We start from the raw sequence: 23,132 nt of genomic DNA on the forward strand, positions 1-23,132 counted from the left end.
TGATATTGATGGCAGATAGGGTTCTACATCAAATCATTGTGCACCTTAGCGCAAATCTAAAAGACTATACACTTAGTAATTACACCTTACACTAAAAAGAAACATTTAAAAACTCTTTTAAAGCAGTTTGATTAGAGTAGGGTTGATATAAACTGTACCCAATGACTATTAATTGCATGTTGTAAGTCTAATCAGAGAAAGACATTGCCTCTGTTTTTCAGTTTCAAATGTATTAAGAAAACAAATGCAAACAAATATTTGTATTTTACTTGAGCATGTAATTTATTATTTTCACAAATTTCCAGCAAGACCCATATTTGGAGCACATTAATATACATCACGTGCATTAAGCTTCTGTTGAAAAGTTTAATTAAATGTAAATAGATCATTTAATATTCAAAATAAAAGTATCACCAACAATAGTAAGGTATTTCTTTGGTTTCAAAGTTCAATGTTCAGATTCTTCTTCAAATTCAATCATGTCCTTGTAACTGCGTTTGAAAAATCCACACTGTGAAATAAGAAGAATGAAAATGAATGTAAGAGTTTAGAACATAAGAACGTGATTAAGAAACAGCTGTTTGGAGGCTATGAAAAACTGACTTCTGAAATGGATACATGACCTTTACTGGTCAGTATTCAGCTGCAAGATACATCCGTGGATTTACCTTTTACAGTAGTAGCATCAATTTGTACTCCTAACATGTAGATAGTGGTAGGAAGCATTATTAAGGGTAGGTTGTGTTCAGAAACTTTATTGTTAGGTAGTGCTCACGTAAGGTAGTATTAGCAAGTCTGGAAACTGTTAGCTTCACTAGACAACAGTAAGCCATTATGTTACACTAAGAACAGACTGAAACACTGATGGCATAATGGGGCCACAGGGAGGGTGAACAGATAACAGGACATTGAAACCGTGTTAGATTGCACGTAGCTCATACTGAGGTAACTGAATCTTATCTCTTCTGGAACCAATACTATTAGAGAATACCGCTTCTTACCAAATAAGGATGTAGCACTGGGATGCGAGGGGCTAAAAGCTAGACAAAGAGAACAATAGAGCAGAAGGCGCTTTCTCCAGTGAGCAGTAAATATCTCACTGTATTTACGTACGTCTCTCTCTCAGTAAAAGCTTATATTTTAAATCAGATCCAGTGTCTCTCTCCTTCAAACGAACACCGGGGACGGTAGCTCCGTCCTAACAATAGTCCCCACAGGTTTTGGTGATGAGTTGACTGGCCTCCCCAGGATTTTCAATCATGAATTTTAATTTGTCCACCAGCAAATCCTTACCATCTACATCACACAAGAAATGTGAATGTACAGATAATGGTACTTTGCAACACTGATCTACGTGTTATTGCTTCTTTAGAAACCCTAAGAGATACCATATTCTAAAAAAATCAGAAATGTAATCCAAATCAACAGTCAGTAGAAATGAACACTGACAAATGAAATGCTCAGGAAAGGTATCGCAATAAGCCAGTTCTGAAGAAGAGTTAAAAGATAATCAATATGTTAATTCTATTTCTCTATAGATGCTGCCGGATGTGTTGAATTTCTCCAGCAGTCTCTGCATTTGTAACAGTAGACCAAGGCTGATCATACATTTCATGTTCAACAGGGTCATCTTGCTTCAGGAGTGCTTGGAATTTGTTACAATAATATCATGCATTAATGCTCCAGTTTTCCAGTGTCATGTTTTTATATTGGTTAGCAACTGAAAATAAGTTCGCTCATCTTGCAGGCATGCTGCAAAAGTAATGGTACGATAACATATATCATTGGTGCCCCTCAAGAAATTATAACAAATTGTCTCTTTCTAACAGAAAGAGATGTCTATGGTCCTATGTGGAATTTGACTAATTAACTTATTAACTGTTAATGCACAATTTACCTAAACATTTCAGAGGAATAGAAAATATGCTTTAACTTGCAAATCTTCAGAGGATACTGACCAATTTACCAACATTCACAGTCTCATTGGTAAAAAGCACAAAAATAATTGACTGCTTTGTGGAAAACCTACGCTCGGTCCATAAAAATGACCCAACCTACCAGTTGCCTGCCTCTTCAACATACCATGTTGCCTGGCAAACATCTCTGTCTCAGGCTTGCTGCAGCGCTCCAGTGGGGCTCTGCACATGCTGGAAGAACAATACCTCATTTTTCACTTGGGAACCTGCAGCCTTCAGCACTCAGTATCAAGTCCAATAATTTTAGGGCCTGAGCACCTGTTTTCATATTCTTTATCTACCCCTCACACCTCTGGCCCCGACATCACATAGGCTGCTTTCATCATAGCCAACTCATTTTCACCTACAAATGGTCTCTATTATCAGCTTCTGTTTATCCCTGGCTCACAAGAGTTCACTAGCAAGCAGAAAGGTGGTTTGAAGTGTGTCTACTTCAACGCCAGGAGCATCTGGAATAAGGTGGGTGAACTTGCAGCATGGGTTGGTATCTGGGACTTCGATGTTGTTGCCATTTTGGAGACATGGATAGAACAGGGACAGGAATGGTCGTTGCAGGTTCTGGGATTTAGACGTTTCAGTAAGAACAGAGAAGATGGTAAACGAGGGGGAGGTGTGGCATTATTAACCAAGGACAGTATTATGGTTGCAGAGAGGACATTTGAGGACTTGTCTACTGAGGTAGTATGGGCTGAGGTTAGAAACAGGAAAGGAGAGGTCACCCTGTTGGGTGCTCTCTATAGGCCTCCGAATAGTTCCAGAGGAGTAGAGGAAAGGAGTATGAAAGTGTACTTTAAATGGGCCAGTTTTAGTCCAATGTGTGCAGGAGGGTTTCCTGACACAGTATGTAGACAGGCAAACAAGGGGCGAGGCCACATTGGATTTGGTCCTAGGTAATGATAGTTTTGGTACTGGGTGATAGTTTTGGAGGTAGGTGAGCACTTTGCTGATAGTGACTACAATTCGGTTATGTTTATTTTAGCGATGGAAAAGGATAAGCATATACGCAGAGTAATAGTTATTGCTTGGCGAAAGGAAATTATGATGTAACTTGGCAAGATTTAGATGCATAGGATCGGGAAGTAAACTGCAGGGGATTGACACAATTGAAACGTGGAGCTTATTCAAGGAACAGCTACTGCATGTCCTTGATATGTATGTACCTGTCATGCAGGGAAGAATTTGTCGAGCAAGGGAGCTGTGGTTTACTAAGGAAGTTGAATCTCTTGTCAAGAGGAAGAAGGCGGCTTACATTAGGATGAGACATGAAGGATCAGTTAGGGCGCTTGAAAGTTATAAGTTAGCCAGGAAAAGCCTAAAGAGAGAGTGAAGTAGAGCTAGGAGGGGACATGAGACGTCATTGTCAGATACGATGAAGGCAAACCCTAAAGCTTTCTATCGGTATTTCAGGAATAAGAGAATGTCTAGAGAAAGATTAGGCCCAATCAAGGACAGCAGTAGGAAGTTGTGTGTGGAGTCTGAGGAGATAGGGGAAGCACTAAATGAATATTTTTCATCAGTATTCACACTGGAAAAAAAACATGTTGTCGAGGAAAATACTGAGGTACAGGCTAGTAAACTAGACCGGATTAAGGTTCACAAGGAGGTGGTAGAAATTCTGGAAGGAGTGAAAATAGATAAGTTCCTCTGGGCCAGATGGGATTTATCCTAGGATTCTCTGGGAAGCCAAGGAAGAGATTGCAGAGCCTTTGGCTTTGACTTTTATGTCATCACTGTTCACAGGAATAGTGATGAGCCAGAAGACTGGATCACAGCAAATGTTGTCCCTCTGTTTAAGAAGAGATTTAAAGACAACCCTGGCAATTATAGACCTGTGAGCCTTACTTCGGTTGTGGGTAAAAGTGTTGGAAAAGGTTATAAGAGATATGGTTTTTCATCATCTAGAGAGGAATATGTTGATTAGGGATAGTCAACATGGTTTTGTGAAGGGTAGGTTGTGCCTCACAAACCTTATTGAGTTCTTTGAGAGGGTGACCAAACAGGTGGATGAGGGTAAAACAGTTGATGTGGTGTAAATGGATTCCAGTAAGGCATTTGAAAAGGTTCCCCATGGTAGGCTATTGAACAAAATATGGAGGCATGGGATTGAGGGTGATTTAAGGTTTGGATCAGAAATTGGCTGGCTGAAAGAAGACAGAGGGTAGTGGTTGATGGTAATTGTTCATCTTGGAATTCACTTACTAATGGTATACTTCAAGGATCTGTTTTGGGGCTGTTTGTCATTTTTATAAGTGAGCTGGATGAGGGCAGAGAAGGATGGGTTATTAAATTTGTGGATGACACTTAGGTCAATGGAGTTGTGGATTGTGCTGAAGGATATTGTGGGTAACAGAGAGTCATAGATAAGCTGCAGAGCTGGGCTGAGATGTGGCAAATGGAGTTTAATGCAGATTGACAGGATTGTTAAGAAGGCATACAGTGTTTTGGCCTTTATTGAGGGATTGAGTTCGAGAACCAGGAGGTTATGCTGCAGCTGTACAAAGCTCTGGTACGGCCACACTTGGAATATTGTGTACAGTTCTGGTCACCGCATTATAAGAAGGATGTGGAAGCTTTGGAAAGGGTGCAGAGGAGATTTACTAGGGTGTTGCCTGGTATGGAAGGAATGTCTTACGAGAAAAGGCTGAGGGCCTTGAGGCTGTTCTCGTTACAGAGAAGACAGTTGAGAGATGACTTAACAGAGACATACAAGATAATCAGAGGGTTAGATAGGGTGGACAGGGAGAGCCTTTTTTTCAAGTATGGGGAAGGCAAACACATGGGGACACAACTTTAAAGTAAGGGGAGATAGGTATAAGACAGATGTCAGAGGTAGTTTCTTTACACAGAGAGTAGTAAGGGTATGGAATGCTTTGCCTGCTTCGGTCGTAGATTCGCCAAGTTTAAGAGCATTTAAGTCATCATTGGATCGGCAAATGGACGTACATGGAATAGTGTAGGTGGGATGGGCTTCAGATTAGTCTGACAGGGCAGCACAACATCGAGGGCCGAAGGGCCTGTACTGCACTGTAATGTTCTGTGTTCTAAGTGCGAGGTGATTCACTTTGGAAGGAGCAACAGAAATAAACAGTACTGGGCTAATGGTAAGATTCTTGGTAGTGTAGATGAGCAGAGAGATCGCGGTGCCCATGTTCATAGATCCCTGAAAGTTCCCACCCAGTTGATAGGGTTGTTAAGAAGGTATATGCTGCAGCTGCACAAAACCGGTGCGGCTGCACTTGGAGTACTGCGTGCAATTCTGGTCAGCCCGCATTATAGGAAGGATGTGGAAACTTTGGAAATGATTCAGAGGAGATTTACTGGGATGTTGCCTAGTATGGAGGGAAGGTACTGGCACTCGAGCAGCCAGGTGCAGCCTGTACTTTTTGTATAAGTCCCACCTGACCTGAAAGAGATCCCATTAATCAGATATCTGAATCTCTCCCTCCCACACCAGCTGCTTTGTCAAATATTCAGCTGTACTACCTTTCTATTTCTGGCCTCACGAGCACATAGCAGGAAAAGTAGTCCTGAGATTACAAGTCTCAATATCCTGCATTTTAACTTTTTGTCTAACTCTCTAAATTCCTTTTGCAGGATATGATCACACTACCTGCTATAGTCATTAGTTCCAATATGGACTATGACCTCTGGCTGTTCACCCTCAGTTTTCATTATGCACTGTGCTCACTCATGAGAGTTGACGTTTTGAACATAAGTTGTTCATCAGGAACGATTTCTGATGAAGAGCTTATGATCAAAATGTCGACTGTGAACCAATTTTTTCCTTTATTTAAAGAAAGATATACTGAGATTGGAAGCAGTCACTAGCTTGATCATGATATGGAAAGATTTTCTTATGAGGAAACATTGAGTAGGTTGGGCCAATGTATTCAGTGGAGTTTAGAAAATGACACTTTAAAATATAGAGCTTTTTGAAACATATAAGACTCTTAAAGAATCTGATAAGATGAATGAGGAGGGGTTGTTTTCCACTGAGAGTCCAGGACCAGAGAGTATCACCACAGAGCAACAGGTCTCCACTTAAGACAGAGATGAGGAAGAATTTCTTCTCTGGGACAGTAGTGAATCTGTGGAATTCTTCACTGCAGAGAGCTATCATAGCTGTGTCATTCAGAATATTGAAGGTTGAGATGTACAGATTTTTAATCAGTAGGGAAATCAAGGTTAAGGGGAAAAGGCAGGCAAGTGAACTAGAGGATTATCAGATCAACCATGATTTCAAAGAATGGTGGAGAAGATTTGATGGGTTGAATGGCTTACTTTTGCCCACATCTTAAGCTTTTATGGATACCTTGAAATAGCCAGTAATATTAAGCATAACTTTCTCAATACAGTCTTTGGTGGTTTCACTGCAAATTCCCATATGGGTATTTCAGATTACAACTCAACAACATTTTTGATCAAACAATAAAAGCAAAATATTGCAGATGCTGGAGTTCTGAATATTCGTTTCTGATGAAGAGGCAAATTTGACATTAAATGTTCTTTATATTTTTCTTTTCAAAGATGCTGCCAAATTTGAGTTTCTCCAGCACTTTGTGATTTTAAGATTAGCCAGACCTTATGCAACAGTACACATGAAAATTAGATCAGATCATATACAAAAGCTGAATACTACAGATGCTGGAAATATAAATTAAAAACAGTATGTTAGAAATATATATTGGAAACAGCAACATCTAACAACTTGCCACTGACCTGAAACACTGTCTTTGTTTCACTTTTCACAGGTATTGTCTAATTTGGTGAGCATTTCTGGCATCTTCTGCTTCTATTTCTAAATTAAACAGCTTTGCATTTTCTATAATCCCATATTATTTCTAATCCCTCAAAGTCCATTACAGTTCTATGTTCTTTAATTCTACTTTGTGGCACTATATTTTGGTGCCCACTCCTCTGCCTAATTACTTTAAACCATCTTCTTGCTCCCAGCTCTGTCCATAGCAACATGTCCACTTTGTACTGATTCATCCTGCTACATATCCAATTCTAATATCCAAAAATTAAGAGGCTGTCCTTCTTGCACTATGTCTCTGATATGCATTAACATACCAAAATCTTCCCACTGCTTTATGCATGACATTCAGAATGATCATTGCCTTGAAATACTGTTTTTTAACATGCTCCTCAGCTTTTTAAGTTAATTACTCAGTGCAGGGACAATATTTGTTATGACCACTCAATCTTTTGCTTTGCAGTTGACAGAAAGACATTTTGGTGGACTGATCTTTCTTTGCATTTTCCTGTAGTCAGCTGGTCAGTTGACCCGTTATGGTTTCCATATTTTAGTCAATAATTAACTCAACTCAAATGTTTAACACAATTTATTTCTCCTTGTACATTCTTATTTAATGAGACAGATGTATTCAGGATTTCCATTTAGGTAGTGCGTATGATTATCATATAGGGAGGTCAACTGCATAGAGTTCACATCTAACTGAGGTGTACTATGTTTTACAATTGCATTGTTTTTCGCAGAGAGTTGTGAATGCATGGAATGCATTGCCAGCTGTGGTGGTGGAAGCAGAGTCATTGGGGACATTTAAGCGACTGCTGGACATGCACACGGATAGCAGTGAGTTGAGGGGTGCGTAGGTTAAGTTACTATAATTTACATTAGGATTAAATCTCAGCACAACATCATTGGCCAAAGGGCCTGTTCTGTGCTGTATTTTTCTATGTTCTATGTTCTATTGTGAGGTGGACCATTTAGGATTCATATCTAGCATGGTGGGCTGTGTAAGATTCACATTTAGTGAGGTGGACCAAATGGGATTCATGTTTAATATGGTGGACTGCATATGCAGTATGTGTTATAGTAAATCTAAAAATGGTATTTTGGTCATTAACAGTACCTGTAAGGTCAGTATACAAATGCTTTTAATAACTGTCACCATGAACGTTTAATGCATTTTCTGTTCTCAATTGGTGCATCTGCATTTGCTTAGTTTCGAAATACAATTCCAAACAATAACTCACACTAAAGTTAAATATTAATTGTTATGGTCAATATCCATTCTACCCCCTAATTCTCATGCTTTCTAGTGATAAGAAAAATCTGGTGTGTGACAGAACTTGTCCCTCCTCTTTGTATTTCCTGGCAACTTGTGATTTCATCAGTTAGTTTTATTACTCAAATTCAGTTTTTGACACCCACCTTGTACAGAATTAAAATAATCAAAAGTAGAAGCAGGATTCCACCTACTGTGCTCCCAGCCACCACAGGAATAGCGTTAAAGACTGGAGTATTGACAATGGTCATCTGCATCTAAATAGTAAATAATGAATATCAGTTACAAGTTATTCAGTTGTAATCAGAAAAACATGTATTCTAAAGGGACTATTTTTCAGGGAAGAGAGTCAAAGATCATCAGTGCCCAAGTCTATGGAATTCCCGATGCTAATGACTTTGCAGTCAATGTTCCAAACCCTTTTGCCTCATTCTTCATTCCAACTAAGCAAGACCTCAAATCAGTGACCTTTAACTCACCCTCTGGAATCATTGTCTACAGAAACAGTGCTTCAGCCAATTCAGTCTGTACCACCAAAAACATACTACTAGCTACACTAGTCCCACTTTGCCAAACCCATTGCCTTGAATGCATGACACTTCAAGTGCTTACCCAAGTACTTTTTAAAGGTTGTGAGATTTCCCGTCTCAACTACCCTCCCATGTTGTGCATTTCAAATGGCTACCACTCTGAGTGAAAAGGCTTTTCCTTAAATCTCCCCTAAAACTCCTTTCACTTTAAAATTATGCCCCTTGCGACTAAGGGAACAGCTGATTTCTGTTCACCCTGTCCATTCCTCTAATAATCTTATAGACTTCTATCAGGATTCTTTGCTAACCAGTGAATCATTGTGCCACCCATGTATTTTATGGATACGCCAAAAGTCAAGAAGGGATTTATTGCATGTATCTAGGTCTTTGGATACAAGAGAGATGAGAAGTTGGGAAGTGGAGAATGGGAGTGGGGCTTCTGGGTTAGAGAGGGGTGTTCATTCTAAGCTATGATGCTATATGGCATGAATGTCCTTGGGCAAGCAGAGCACAAGTCAGTCCCTCTTAATCCTCACACATACGTTAAAGAGGAGTTGGGAAAGCATAAGCACTTTGTCAGCATCAGTGGCCTGCTGCAGTGTTCCAGTGAGGCTGAATACAAGCTGGAAGAACATTTCATTTTCCGCTTGGGATACTTATAGCCTTCAGGATTCAACATTGAGTTCAATAATCTTAGAGCATGAACACCCTCCTTTCATGTCTTTTTACCCACTCACTCATAGTCCCCATTATCATCAATACAGCTTTTTTTCCCCATGGCTAAACATCAACAATCCTTTTGTCTGCTTAACTTTTCTTCTCTCTCTGTCTGGACTTCATCTCCACCTATCTGCTCATGTCTCTCTTCTCTCCATGTCCACTTCCCACTCCCACCTCATTAACATAGCTACCTTTTTCCCCAGCCACTATCAATTCTGAAGAAGGATCACTGGATTCAAAACACTAAATTCTGTTTTCTCTCCACACAAGCTGCCAGACCTACTGAGTTGCTCCAGCAATTTCTGTTTTTGTTTCAGATCTCTGAGCTGGAAATTCTGGGAAGCACCAAGATAGATAAGTCCCCAGGACAAGACCAGATATATCCAAGATTACTATGGGAAGCGAGGAATGAGATTGCTGCGCCTCTGATACTTGCATCGTCACACTCCACGGGAGTAGTACCGGATGATTGGAGGGAGGTGAATGTTGTTCCTCTGTTCAAGAAAGGGAATAGGGAAATCTCTGGGAATTACAGACCATTCAGTGTTATGTCTGTGGTCGGCAGGATACTGGAAAGGATTCTGAGAGATAGGATTTATAACTATTTGAAAAAACATAGTTTGATTAAAGATAGTCAGCACGGCTTTGTGAGGAGTAGGTCATGCATCACAAACCCAATTAAGCTTTTTGAGGACGTAACAAAACAAGTTGACGAAGGCTGAGCAGTGGATGTGGTGTATATGGATTTCAGTAAGGCATTTGATAAGGTTCCCTATGGTAGGCTCTTTCAGAACATTAGGAGGAATGGGACATAGGGAAATTTGGGCATTTGGACATGGAACTGGCTATCCGAAAGAAGACAACGAGTTGGGGTGAATGGAAAGTATTCCACCTGGAGGTCGCTGACCAATTGTATCCCGCAGGGATCTGTTCTTGCGCCTCTGCTCTCTGTAGTTTTTATATATGATTTGGATGAAGAAGTGGAAGGTTGGGTTAGTAAGTTTGCTGATTATACAAAGGTCAGTGGTATTGTAGATAGTGTTGAGGGCTGTTGCAGGCTACAAATGACATTGACAGGATGAAGAGCTGGGCTGAGAAGTGGTACATGGAGTTGAACCTGGATAAATGTAAAGTGATTTATTTTGGAAGAAAAATTTGAATGCTGGATACAGGGTTAAAGACAGGATTCTTGTCAGTGTGGAGGAACAGCGGGATCTTGGGGTCTACATACATAGATCCCTCAAAGTTGCCACCCACAATGATAGGGTTGTTAAGGCGTTTTGGCTTTCATTAACAGGGGGATTGAGTTTAAGAGCCACAAGGTTTGGCTGCAGCTCTACAAAACCCTGGTTAGACAATGGTTTTGTCAATGGTAGGTCGTGTCTCATAAACCTCATTGAGTTTTTTGAGAAGGTGACCAAGCATGTAGATGAGAGCAGGGCAGTTGACGTGGTGTACATGGACTTCAGTAAAGCCTTTGATAAGGTTCTACATGGAGAAAATGCAGAGGAATGGGATTGAGGGTGATTTAGCAGTTTGGATTAGAAACTGGCTTACTGAAAGAAGACAGCGAGTGGTGGTTGATGGAAAATATTCAGTTTGGAGTCCAGTTACTAGTGGTGTACCACAAGGATCTGTTTTGGAACCACTGCTATTTTTCATTTTCATACATGACTTAGATGCAGGCATAGGTGGATGGGTTTATAAGTTTGCAGATGACACTAAAGTCGGTGGAGTAGTAGACAGTGTGGAAGAATGTTGCAGGTTGCAGGGGGACTTGAGTAAACTGCAGAATTGGGCTGAGAGGTGGCAAATGGAGTTCAATGCAGCTAAATGTGAGGTGATGCACTTTGGGAAGAATAACAGGAAGGCAGAGTACTGGGTCAATGGACAGATTCTTGGTAGTGTGGATATGCAGAGGAATCTTGGATGTGCATAGACCCTTGAAAGTTGCCACCCAGGTGGATAGTGCTGTTAAGAAGGCATACAGTGTGTTAGGTTTCATTCGTAGAGGAGGCACAATATCATGCTGCAACTATACAAAACGCTGGTGCGGCCACACTTGGAATGTTGTGTACAGTTCTGGTCAGGAAGGATGTGGAAGCATTGGAAAAGGTGCAGAGGAGATTTACTAGGATGTTGCCTGTTCTGGAGGGAATGTCTTATGAGGAAAGGCTGAGAGGTTTGAGTCTCTTCTCATTGGAAAGATGAAGGCTACAAGGGGATTTGATGGAGACACACTAGATGATCAGAGGATTAGATAGGGTAGACAGTGAAAATCTTTTCCCTTGGATGATGACATTAGCATGTACGAGGAGGCATAACTAAAAGTTGAGGAGTGATAGATTTAAGACAGATGTCAGAGGCAGGTTCTTTACTCAGAGAGTGGTAAGGGCATGGAATGCCTTGCCTGCCCATGCAGTTAACTCAGCGATATTAGGGAGATTTAAACAATCCTTGGATAAGCACATGGATGTGATGGGATAGTGTAGGGGAATGAACTTAGATTAGTTCACAGATTGGTGCAACATCGAGGGCCGAAGGGCCTGTTCTGCGCTATATTGTTCTGTGTTCTAGGCCTTTGGAATACTGTGTCCAGTTCTGGTCGCCTCATAGGAAGGTTGTAGATGCTTTAGAGAGGGTGTAGAGGTGATTTACCAGGATGCTGCCTGGATTGGAGGGCTTATCTTATGAAAAGAGGTTAACTGAGCTAGGGCTTTTCACACTGGAGAAAAGAAGGAAGAGATATAAATTGATAAAGGTGTATAAGGTAATGAGAGGCATAGATAGAGCAGATAGCCAGAGACTTTTCCCCAGGGCAGAAATGGCAGAAGGGTCATAATTTTAAGATGCTTGGAGAAAGGTAAAGAGGAGATGTCAGAGAGTGGTGGGTGCAGGGAATGCACTGACAGCAGTGGTAGTAAAGTCAGGGACATTTAGGTGACTGCTGGACAAGCACATGGACAGCAGCAAATTGAGGGGTGTGTAGGTTAGGTTGACCTTAAATTAAGATAAATGCTTGGCACAACATTGTGGGCTAAAGGGCCTGTACTGTGCTGTACTGTTCTATGTTCTATCTTCAGCATCCACGGTTCTTTGTTTTATATCATCATTTTGTTTTTGTGCCAGGTACACTGAAAATTTCATGCCAATATGTTTTATGCCAATATGCAGATTGTGAAGTAAATGGATTTTGTGCTTTACCTTAACATTGTGATGTATGTCTTTAGCATCAGATGTTTCCTGATATAGCTTCTCATCAAAGAGAACAACGCCTGAGATCACAATATCAGCCCTGTCCTTCACAAGCTGAAGGAGGAAAGATAAATTTATAAAAGAGTCATACATTTGAGAATTAGAGTGAGAATCACTACAACATAATAGGTAATAACAAATTTGACTATTCAACATAGCAACATTCAACAACTTCAACTATGTTTAACTTAAATTACAATCTTCTCATTGATTGATGTGATTCATTCATGCCAGATTCAAAGAGACAGCAAAAAAGTAGAAATACAAGCATAAAGCTATGATACCTAGATAATGTGGTCCACACTCAAGAGTGGATACCTGTACGAAAGTGTCACCAGTGTTCAGTATTTGATTTTTGTTGAACTTTGTTCAGCATTGGATCCTATTGCCACAGTGAAATGCATGCTGAGTATTGGAGTTCTAGATTTTAGTACTCATACACCCAATATTGAATATCTGTACCAAACAACCCAGGGCAATCAACATTAAATACTTTCACAAAAATGCCCCCCATACTTAGTATTAGATACATGTACAAAACTGCTTAGTGTTAGGTACCTATACTATGGTGCTTGCACTCAGCAATGGATACCTTCACCAAAATGCCCATATAATCAGTACTAGAAAGCTGAATTATAATTTCTACACATTCAGCACTGGATATCTGTGAAATAGTGTCTGCACACTCTGTACTGAATACATGTGTCATTGCGCTCAGCAATTCATATACCTTTATCCATATGTTCAATTAATATCTCAAGATTTCAGAGATTCATAAGGATTTTAGAGTAAATCTATCATTAAGTGCAAACATCAGTTTTTACTTTTCCTTTCTGAATCCTTTGCCTGCCCGGAAGGCACCATCCTATTGTATTAAAAAGCTGAAATTTTTCCACAAAGACCAATGAGCATCATCTGCCTCCAAGCAACTGTAAAACTGTCTGTTTGATTAAAAAAAGCCTACATTTTTAATTCTGACATTCAGCACCAAATATCTATATCAGTGTTCAACTCTAGATACTGGTAACTTAGATTCTAGCAGTTTTCATTATAAAGTTAGCTTGGAAATGCTGGGATTGTTCTGCTTGGAGGAAAGGATCCTGAGGGACAATTATAGTAGCATACACAATTACAAATTTAGATCAGGCAGAGAAGGAAGGGTACTTCCCAATATTTTTAATTTTTTGATTTCTTCATGGGATTTGGGTGTCACTAGTTGGGCCGACATTCCTTGCCAGTTCTTAATTGCCCTGGAGAAGTTGGTAGTGAGTTGCCTTCTTAAACTTAAACTTTTGCGACTGAAAATTGGTGGCGAAGGGAGTGAACATTGAAAGTGATGGAACTGGTGCCAATTAAGCAGCCTGCTTTGTCCAAGCTTCAACTATTTTCACCAGAACATCGGAGGATGAGGGGCAATCTGATAGAAGTATATAAAATTATGAGAGGCATGGATAGGGTGAATAGTCAAAGTCTTTTTCCCAGGGTGTAAATGTTAAATACTAGCGACCATAAATTTAAGTTCAGAGGGTGAAAGCTTTTGGACAGAGGGTAGATACCTGGAATGTGCTGCCTGGGGAGGTGGTAGAAGTAGATACAATAGCAATGCTTAAGAGGCATTTAGACAGACACATGAACATGCATGGAAAAGAGCGATATGGACCATGTGCTAGCAGATGGGATTAGTTTAAAATGGCATCATGGTTGGCACAGTGGGACAAAGGGCCTGTTCCTGTGTTGTATTGTTCTATGTTCAGGATGATGAAGCTTAGTCGGTGTTGTTGGATCTGCACCCATCCAAGCAAACGGGGAGTATTGGACCTATGCATTGTTGATGGTGCATTGGCATTATGGAGTCAGGAGTTGAGTTATTCATTGCAGAATTTCCAGCCTTTAACCTGCTCTTGAAGCCACTGTCTTTCTATAGAATCATAAAGTCCCAATGTAGAAGCAGGCTATTCATCCCATCGAGTCCACAACAACCCTCTGAATAGCAGTACATTCAGACCACCCCTACTCTAGGTCTGCAACCCTGCATTTCCCATGGCTAATCCACTTAAACTACACATCTTTGCAGGAAACCAGAGTATCCAAAGGAAACCCATGCACACACAGCGACCATGTGCAAACTCCACAAAGACAGTCCTCAGAGGGAGGAATTAACCTGGGTCCTGGGTGCTATGAGGCAGCAGTGTTAACCACTAAGCTATCATGCTGCCATATGACTACCCAGTTCTGTTTCTGCTCAATGATAACATCCAGAACATTAATAGTGAGAGGATTCAATGATGAATGTTGAATATTACAGGGATGGTTAGATTTTTTTCTTCAATCTTTGTTTGGGCTAGGTATAGTTTGGATCAGAACTTGGCTAGCTGCAAGAAGACAGAAGGTGGTGGTTGGTGGGAAATATCCATCCTGGAGTTCAATTACTAGTGGGGTGCCACAAGGATCTGTTTTGGGTCCACTGTTGTTGTCATTTTTAGAAATGACCTGGATGAGAGTATAGAAGGATGGGTTAGTAAATTTGCAGATGACACTAAGGTCAGTGGAGTTGTGGATAGTGACGAAGGAGAGAGACATAGATAGGTTACAGAGAGACATAGATAAGCTGCAGAGCTAGGCTGAGAGGTGGCAAATGGAGTTTAATAGACAATTGACAATACATGCCATTTGGCCCCTCAAGCCTGCACCACCATTCATTATGTTCATAGCTGATCATCCACAATCAGTACCCTTTTCCTGCCTTATCCTCATAACCAATCTGGAAAAGTATGATTTGATTCACTTTGGAAGAAGTAATGGGAATGCAGAGTACTGGGCTAATGATAAGATTCTTTGATAGTGTAGATGAGCATAGAGGTCTCGGTGTCCAGGTACATTGATCCTTAAAAATTGCCACCCAGGTTGATAGGGTGGTTAAGAAGGCATATTGTGTGTTAGCTTTTATTGGGAGAGGGATTAAGTTTCGGAACTATGAGATCATACTGCAGCTGTACAAACTCTGGTGTGGCCACAATTGGAGTATTGCTTACAGTTCTGGTCAATGCATTATAGGAAGGATGTGGAAGCGTTGGAAAGGGTTGAGTTGATTTACTAGGAGGATTCCTGGTATGGAGGTAAGGTCTTATGAGGAAAGTATGATGGACATGAGGCTGTTTTCGTTAGACAGAAGGTTGAGACATATAAGATAATCAGGGGTTAGGTAGGTTGGAAAGTGAGAGTCTTTTTCCTAGGATGGTGATGGCTAGCATGAGAGGACATAGCTTTAAATTGAGGGATGATAGATATAGGACAGGTGTCAGAGGTAGATTCTTTACGCAGAGAGTAGCAGGGGCATGGAATGCACTGCTTGTAACAGTAGTAGACTCGCCAACTTTTAGGGCATTTAAATGATCATTGGATAGGCATATGGATGAGAATGGTATAGTGTAGGTTAGATGTGCTTCAGATTGGTTTCACAGGTCGGCGCAACATCGAGGGCCGAAGGGCCTGTACTGTGCAGTAATGTTCTATGTTCTATGTTGTAACTCCAACTAGTAGAGAATTTTCCCACTGATACTCATTGACACCAGTTTTGCAAGGTTTATACAGTAAACTAACAAGTTTTTGCTATTTGATTTTGTGTATCGCTGGACATCGGAGTGCACCTGGGAAAATTAACAAACAGTGAAATTCACAACTAATCTTGGAGGAACTGTTGGGCGAAGTTCACAGCACAGAATCAGATAAGTTAATTGTTGTTTTAAGTCTGTCCAAGAGAAAGGCTGCAGTAGTGAGTATAGTGGATTCTTCCATGATTATGTGTTTTTGGAGATAAATCTCTTGATTAAACTTAAAATATAAGCCATTACTATTTATTTAACCTGGGGCAGTGTTTGTAGAGGAATAAGACAGTGTTATTTTCTGGGTCTGTAGATTGTGAAGGAGCAAAAATGATCTTTGCAGTGATATGTGCATCTTGTCAGATGTGGCAGTTTAAAGAGAGTTTAAGGGTTACTGCGGATTATATCTGCCATAAATGCTGTTGGATGCGAATCTTATCAGAGTGAATGGATTGGTTGGAGAGACAGATAGAAGCGATGAGGAATTTGCAACAACAACAGTGTGTTATGGATGGCAGTTACAGGAAGGGGGGAAAGTCTCAGGTACAGTCACATAGATGGGTTAACTCCAGGAAGGGTAAAAGAGGTCGGCACCTAGGGCAGGAGTCTTTTGTGGATATACCCATTTTAAACAGGTATGCTGTTTTGGAAAATGTAGGGGGTGATGGATTCTCAGGGGAACGTAGCACGTACAGCCAGGTTTCTGGTATTGAGACTGGCTCTAATGTACGAAGGATATGCCGGCTTCCAAGAGATCAATTGTGTTAGGGGATTCTGTAGTCAGAGGTAAGACAGACATTTCTGAGGCCAGCAGAGAAAAAGCAGAATGGTATGTTGTTTCCCTTGTGCCAGGATCAAGGATGTCTCAGAGAGGGTGCAGAATGTTCTCGCGGGGGAGAGGGACTGGGAGGAGGTCATTGACCACATTGGAACCAATGATATAGGAAGGGAAATGGTTGAGATTCTGAAGGGAGATTACAGAGAGGCAGAAATTTTAAAAAGAGGTCCTCAAGGGTAGTAATATCTGGATTACTCCCAGAGCTTCGAGCTAGTGAGGGCAGGAATAGGAGGATAGAGCAGATGAATGCATGTCTGAGGAGCTGGTGTATGGGAGAAGGATTCACATTTTTGGACCACTGGAAGCTGTTTTGGGGTAGAAGTGACCTGTACAAGAAAGACGGATTGCACCTAAATTGGAAAGGGACTAATATACTGGCAGGGAAATTTGCTAGAACTGCTTGGGAGGATTTAAACTAGTAATGTGGGGGGGGGGGGGGGGAGAGGAGGTGGGGGGTGGGATGGGACCCAGGGAGATAGTGAGGAAAGAGATCAATCTGAGACGGGTGCAGCTAAGAACAGAAGTGAGTCAAACAAACAGTCAGGGCAGGCAGGAACAAGGTAGGACTAATAAATTAAACTGCATTTATTTCAATGCAAGGGGCCTAACAGGGAAGGCAGATGAACTCAGGGCATGGTTGGAACATGGGACTGGGATATCATAGCAATTACAGAAATATGGCTCAGGGATGGGCAGGACTGGCAGCTTAATGTTCCAGGATACAAATGCTACAGGATGGATAGAAAGGGAGGCAAGAGAGCAGGGGGAGTGGTATTTTTGATAAGGGATAGCATTACAGCTGTGCTGAGGGAGGATATTCCCGGAAATACATCCAGGGAAGTTACTAGGGTGGAACTGAGAATTAAGAAAGGGATGATCACCTTATTGGGATGGTATTACAGACCCCCCAATAGTCAGAGGGAAATTGAGAAACGAACTTGTAAGGAGATCTCAACTATCTGTAAGAATAATAGGGTAGTTATAGTAGGAGATTTTAGCTTTCCAAACATTGACTGGGACTGCCATTGACTGGGTCTAGATGGAGAGGAATTTGTTAAGTGTGTACAAGACAATTTTCTGATTCAGTATGTGGATGTACCTACTAGAGAAGGTGCAAAACTTGACCTACTCTTGGGAAATAAGGCAGGGCAGGTGACTGAGGTGTCAGTGGGGAAGCACTTTGGGGCCAGTGACCATAATTCTATTCATTTTAAAATAGTGATGGAAAAGGATAGACCAGATCTAAAAGTTGAAGTTCTAAATTGGAGAAAGGCCAATTTTGACGGTATTAGGCAAGAACTTTTGAAAGCTGATTGGAGGCAGACGTTCGTAGGTAAAGAGACGGCTGGAAAATGGGAAGCCTTCAGAAATGAGATAACAAGAATCCAGAGAAAATATAATCCTGTCAGGGTCAAAGGGAAGACTGGTAGACGTAGGGAATGCTGGATGACTAAAGAAATTGAGGGTTTGGTTAAGAAAAAGAAGGAAACATATGTCAGGATAGATCGAGTGAATCTTTAGAAGAGTATAAAGAAAGCAGGAGTATACTTAAGAGGGAAGTCAGGAGGGCAAAATGGGGACATGAGATAGCTTTGGCAAATAGAATTAAGGAGAATCTAAAGGGTTTTTACAAATATATTAAGGACAAAAGGGTAACTAGGGAGAGAATAGGGCCCCTCAAAGATCAGCAAGGCGGCCTTTGTGTGTAGCCACAGAAAATGGGGGAGATACTAAATGAATATTTTGTATCAGTATTTACCGTGGAAAAGGATATGGAAGATATAGACAATAAGGAAATAGATGGTGACATCTTGCAAAATGTCCAGATTACAGAGGAGGAAGTGCTGGATGTCTTGAAACGGTTAAAGGTGGATAAATCTTCAGGACCTGATCAAGTGTACCCGAGAAATCTGTGGGAAGCTAGAGAAGTGACTGATGGGCCTCTTGCTGAGATATTTGTATCACTGATAGTCACAGGTGAGGTGCCAGAAGGCTGGAAGTTGACAAACGTAGTGCCACTGTTTAAGAAGGGCGGTAAAGACAAGCCAGGGAACTATAGACCGGTGAGCCTGACCTCAGAGGTGGGCAAGTTCTTGGAGGGAATCCTGAGGGACAGGATGAACATGTATTTGGAAAGGCAAGGACTGATTTGGGATAGTCAACATGGCTTTGTGCGTAGGAAATCATGTCTCACAAACTTGATTGAGTTTTTTGAAGAAGTAACATAGAAGATTGATGAGGGCAGAGCAGTAGATGTGATCTATACGGACTTCAGTAAGGCGTTCGACAAGGTTCCCCATGGGAGACTGATTAGCAAGCTTAAATCTCATGGAATACAGGGAGAACTAGCCATTTGGATACAGAACTGGCTCAAAGGTAGAAGACAGAGGGTGGTGGTGCAGGGTTGTTTTGCAGACTGGAGGCCTGTGACCAGTGGAGTGCCACAAGGATCGCTGCTGGGCTGTCTACTTTTTGTCACTTACATAAATGATTTGGATGTGAGCATAAGAGGTACAGTTAGTAAGTTTGCAGATGACACCAAAATTGGAGGTGTAGTGGACAGCGAAGTGGGTTTCCTCAGATTACAACAGGATCTGGACCAGATGGGCCAATGGGCTGAGAAGTGGCAGATGGAGTTTAATTCAGATAAATGTGAGGTGCTGCATTTTGGAAAAGCAAATCTTAGCAGGATTTATACACTTAATGGTAAGGTCCTGTGGACTGTTGCTGAACAAAGAGACCTTGGAGTGCAGGTTCATAGCTCCTTGAAAGTGGAGTTGCAGGTAGATAGGATAGTGAAGAAGGCGTTTAGTATGTTTTCCTTTATTGGTCAGAGTATTGAGTACAGGTGTTGGGAGGTCATGTTGCGGCTGTACAGGACATTGGTTAGGCCACTGTTGGAATATTGCATATAATTCTGGTCTCCTTCCTATTGGAAAGATGTTGTGAAACTGGAAATGGTTTAGAAAAGATTTACGAAGATGTTGCCAGGGTTGGAGCATCTGATCTACAGGTAGAGGCTGAACAGACTGGGGCTGTTTTCCCTGGAGCGTTGGTGGCTGAGGGGTGACCTTACAGATATTTACAAAATTATGAGGGGCATGGATAAGATAAATAGACAAAGTCTTTTCCCTGGGATAGGGGAATCCAGAACTAGAGGGCATTGTTTGGCGTGAGAGGGGAAAGATATAAAAGAGACCTAAGGGGCAACTTTTTCATGCAGAGGGTGGTACATGTATGGAATGAGCTGCCAGAGGATGTGGTGGAGGCTGGTACAATTTCAACATTTAAGAGGCATTTGGATGGGTATATGAATAGGAAGGGTTTGGAGGGATATGGCAAGTGGGAATAGATTGGTTGGGATATCTGGTCGGCATGGACGGGTTGGACCGAAGGGTCTGTTTCCATGCTGCACATCCCTATGACTCTATGATTCTATCAGACAGAACTATGTGATTCCACAGGGATAGGTCTAAGACTACAGTCACATCCCACTGTGAATGGTAGTGGAGAAATTCATAATTCAGTGGAGGAGGAGGGTCCGCAAATATCCCCATCTTCAGCGATGGGGATAGCCCAACACACCGAATGTTAAAACTTGAGCATTTCCCACAACTTCAGAAAAATGCCAAAAGTATCATTCATCTGAGCCCCTTCCAGAGAGTCCCAACATCACAGCCTTCAGGCAACTGGATTCACTCCACATGACATCAGGAAATGGCTGGAAGCACTGGATACTACAAAGACTACAAGCCCCGACAACATTCTAGAAATAGTATGAAGATTTGTGCTCAAGGACTTGTGCTCCCCTAGCCAAGCAGTTCCAGTAGTATAACACTGGCATCTACTTGACAATATGATAAATTTCCCAGGTGTGTCCTGCACAGAAAAAGCAGAACAAATACAAAATAGCCAATTACTGCCCCATCAGTCTAGTAAAGTGCTGGAAACCTGCAATTTACTATTTACCAGAAACTGAACTAGCAATATAAATACTATGGGTCAGAACAGGTCAGAGGCTTGGAATCGTGCAGTGGGTAACTCATTCCTGACCCCCCAAAGCCTACCCACCACCTACAACATGGCTACAGGGATGGTTCAGGAGGGAGGGTTTTGGACTTCTGGATAATTAGGGCTCTTTCTGGAGTAGGCGGGACCTCTACAAACAGGGTAGACTTCACCTGAACCAGAAGGATACCAATATCCTTGGGGGGGAAATTTGCTAATGTTCTTCCAGTGGATTTAAACTAATTCAGCAGGGGAACGGGAACCAAAATTGTAGTTCGAGTACACAGGAGGTTGAGAGTAGTGAGGTCAGAAATAGGGTCATATAAAATAATCAGAGGGTTAGATAGGGTGGACAGTGAGAGCCTTTTTCCTCAGATGGTGATGGCTAGTACGAAGGGACATAGCTTTAAATTGAGGGGTGATAGATATAGGGCAGATGTCAGAGGTAGTTTCTTTACTCAGAGAATAGTAGGGGCATGGAACACACTACCTGCAACAGCAGTAGACTCACCAACTTTAAGGGCATTTAAATGGTTGTTGGATAGGCATATGGACGAGAATGGAATAGAGTAGCGTATGGCCTTCAGATTGGTTTCACAGGTTGGTGCAATATCGAGGACCGAAGGACCTATACTGCGCCGTAATGTTCTGTGTTCTATGTACAAGGCACAAGTCAGGTGTGTGACCTTCAGGCAGCACTTTTCAAACCCATGATCACTACCATGGTTCAACACTGCTATTAAGCAGCACTTGCTTAGTCATAACTTGCTTACTAATGTTCATTTTGGCTTCTGCCAGAGCCACTTCACTCCTGACCTCATTATAGTCTTGGTTCAAACATGGACAATAGAGCTGAATTCTGGAGGTGAAGTGTGAGTGACAGCCCTTTATATCTGTTATGGAGCATGCCAGACCCATTCAAAAAATTTCAAGAAGGTAATTCAGACTCTAATTTTTCTAGTTGTTTTAGGCAGGTGTAGGGTGGATATTCCAGGAGTTATGCAGCTGGTCAAACCACTCAGTATTAAACAAAACAGAATTTATTTACGGACTACTGAATGAAATACAAGCAAAAGAAAACAGAATTTAGAATAATAGCTATTTGAAAACTCAACCAACACAATATGCTGCACAAATTAACAAAGAGCGTTCCGATTTCCTGCAACATCCTGTAAACACATCCCTTGACAAAAAGGTAAATTCAAACACAGGTTCTTACAGGGAGAGAGAGCTTGCAGAGAGGATCAGCCAGGGATCATTGGCTACACCATGGTATCTCAATTTTCCCAGCAGCTTCTCAGGATCCCCGCTAAGACTAAACCAAACTAGAAAAATCTCTGAACTGGGAGAACTAGCCCCTCTCTTTTCATTGGCAATTGTTTAAAAAAAACCTAAGAGCCCTTTTCCTTGATTGTTGTCTTAGACAGTATCTGTTAGCCATAATCAAAGTGGCTATTCGTAGATAAATCAGACCCTCTGCCTTTTACTATCCTTTTTGGAAAAAAAAACACATATCTTTGTTAAAGAAGCAGCATCATCACATATCAAGGCCACATTTGACTAATTATGACACCAAGGCTCACTTGCAAAACTGGAGTAAATGAAAATGTGGGGGAAAACTCTTGCTGGTTAGTTATACCTGGCACAAAGGAAGTTGGCTGTAGCTATTGGAGGTCAGTCATCTCAGTTGCAAGTTATCTCTATAGGTGTTCCTCGGGGTAGATATTTTCTAATCATAGAACATAGAACAGTATAGCACAGAACAGGCCCTTCAACCCACGATGTTGTGCCGACCATTGATCCTCATGTATGCACCCTCAAATTTCTGTGACCATATGTATGTCCAGCAGATTAGTAAATGTTCCCAATGACTTTGCTTCCACAACTGCTGCTGGCAATGCAGTCCATGCTCTCACAACTCTCTGTGTAAAGAATCAGCCTCTGACATCCCCTCTATACTTTCCTCCAACCAGCTTAAAACTATGACCCCTCGTGTTAGCCATTTCTGCTCTGGGAAATAGTCTCTGGCTATCAACTTTATCTATGCCTCTCATTATCTTGTATACCTCAATTAGGTCCCCTCTCCTCCTCCTTTTCTCCAATGAAAAAAGTCCGAGCTCAGTCAACCTCTCTTCATAAGATAAGCCCTCCAGTCCAGGCAGCATCCTGGT

General features: G+C 41.5%; 1 protein-coding gene across 1 annotated transcript in view; it reads right to left on the bottom strand.

Annotated features, from left to right (window-relative positions):
* Positions 1 to 347: 347 nt before the first annotated feature.
* LOC132830416 (integrin alpha-E-like) overlaps positions 348 to 23,132 on the bottom strand; it is a 396,956-nt gene continuing 374,171 nt past the window's right edge. Inside the window, exons 32-34 of the mRNA XM_060848093.1 lie at positions 12,463 to 12,567; positions 8,155 to 8,265; positions 348 to 511 (exon numbers count right to left, since the gene is read on the bottom strand). Of these exons, the coding sequence (XP_060704076.1) occupies positions 449 to 511; positions 8,155 to 8,265; positions 12,463 to 12,567 (279 nt within the window). The 3' untranslated portion in view covers positions 348 to 448. The remainder of the gene's footprint in view (positions 512 to 8,154; positions 8,266 to 12,462; positions 12,568 to 23,132) is intronic.

Source organism: Hemiscyllium ocellatum, chromosome 31 (assembly GCF_020745735.1).
Source record: "Hemiscyllium ocellatum isolate sHemOce1 chromosome 31, sHemOce1.pat.X.cur, whole genome shotgun sequence".
Taxonomy (NCBI): domain Eukaryota; kingdom Metazoa; phylum Chordata; class Chondrichthyes; order Orectolobiformes; family Hemiscylliidae; genus Hemiscyllium; species Hemiscyllium ocellatum.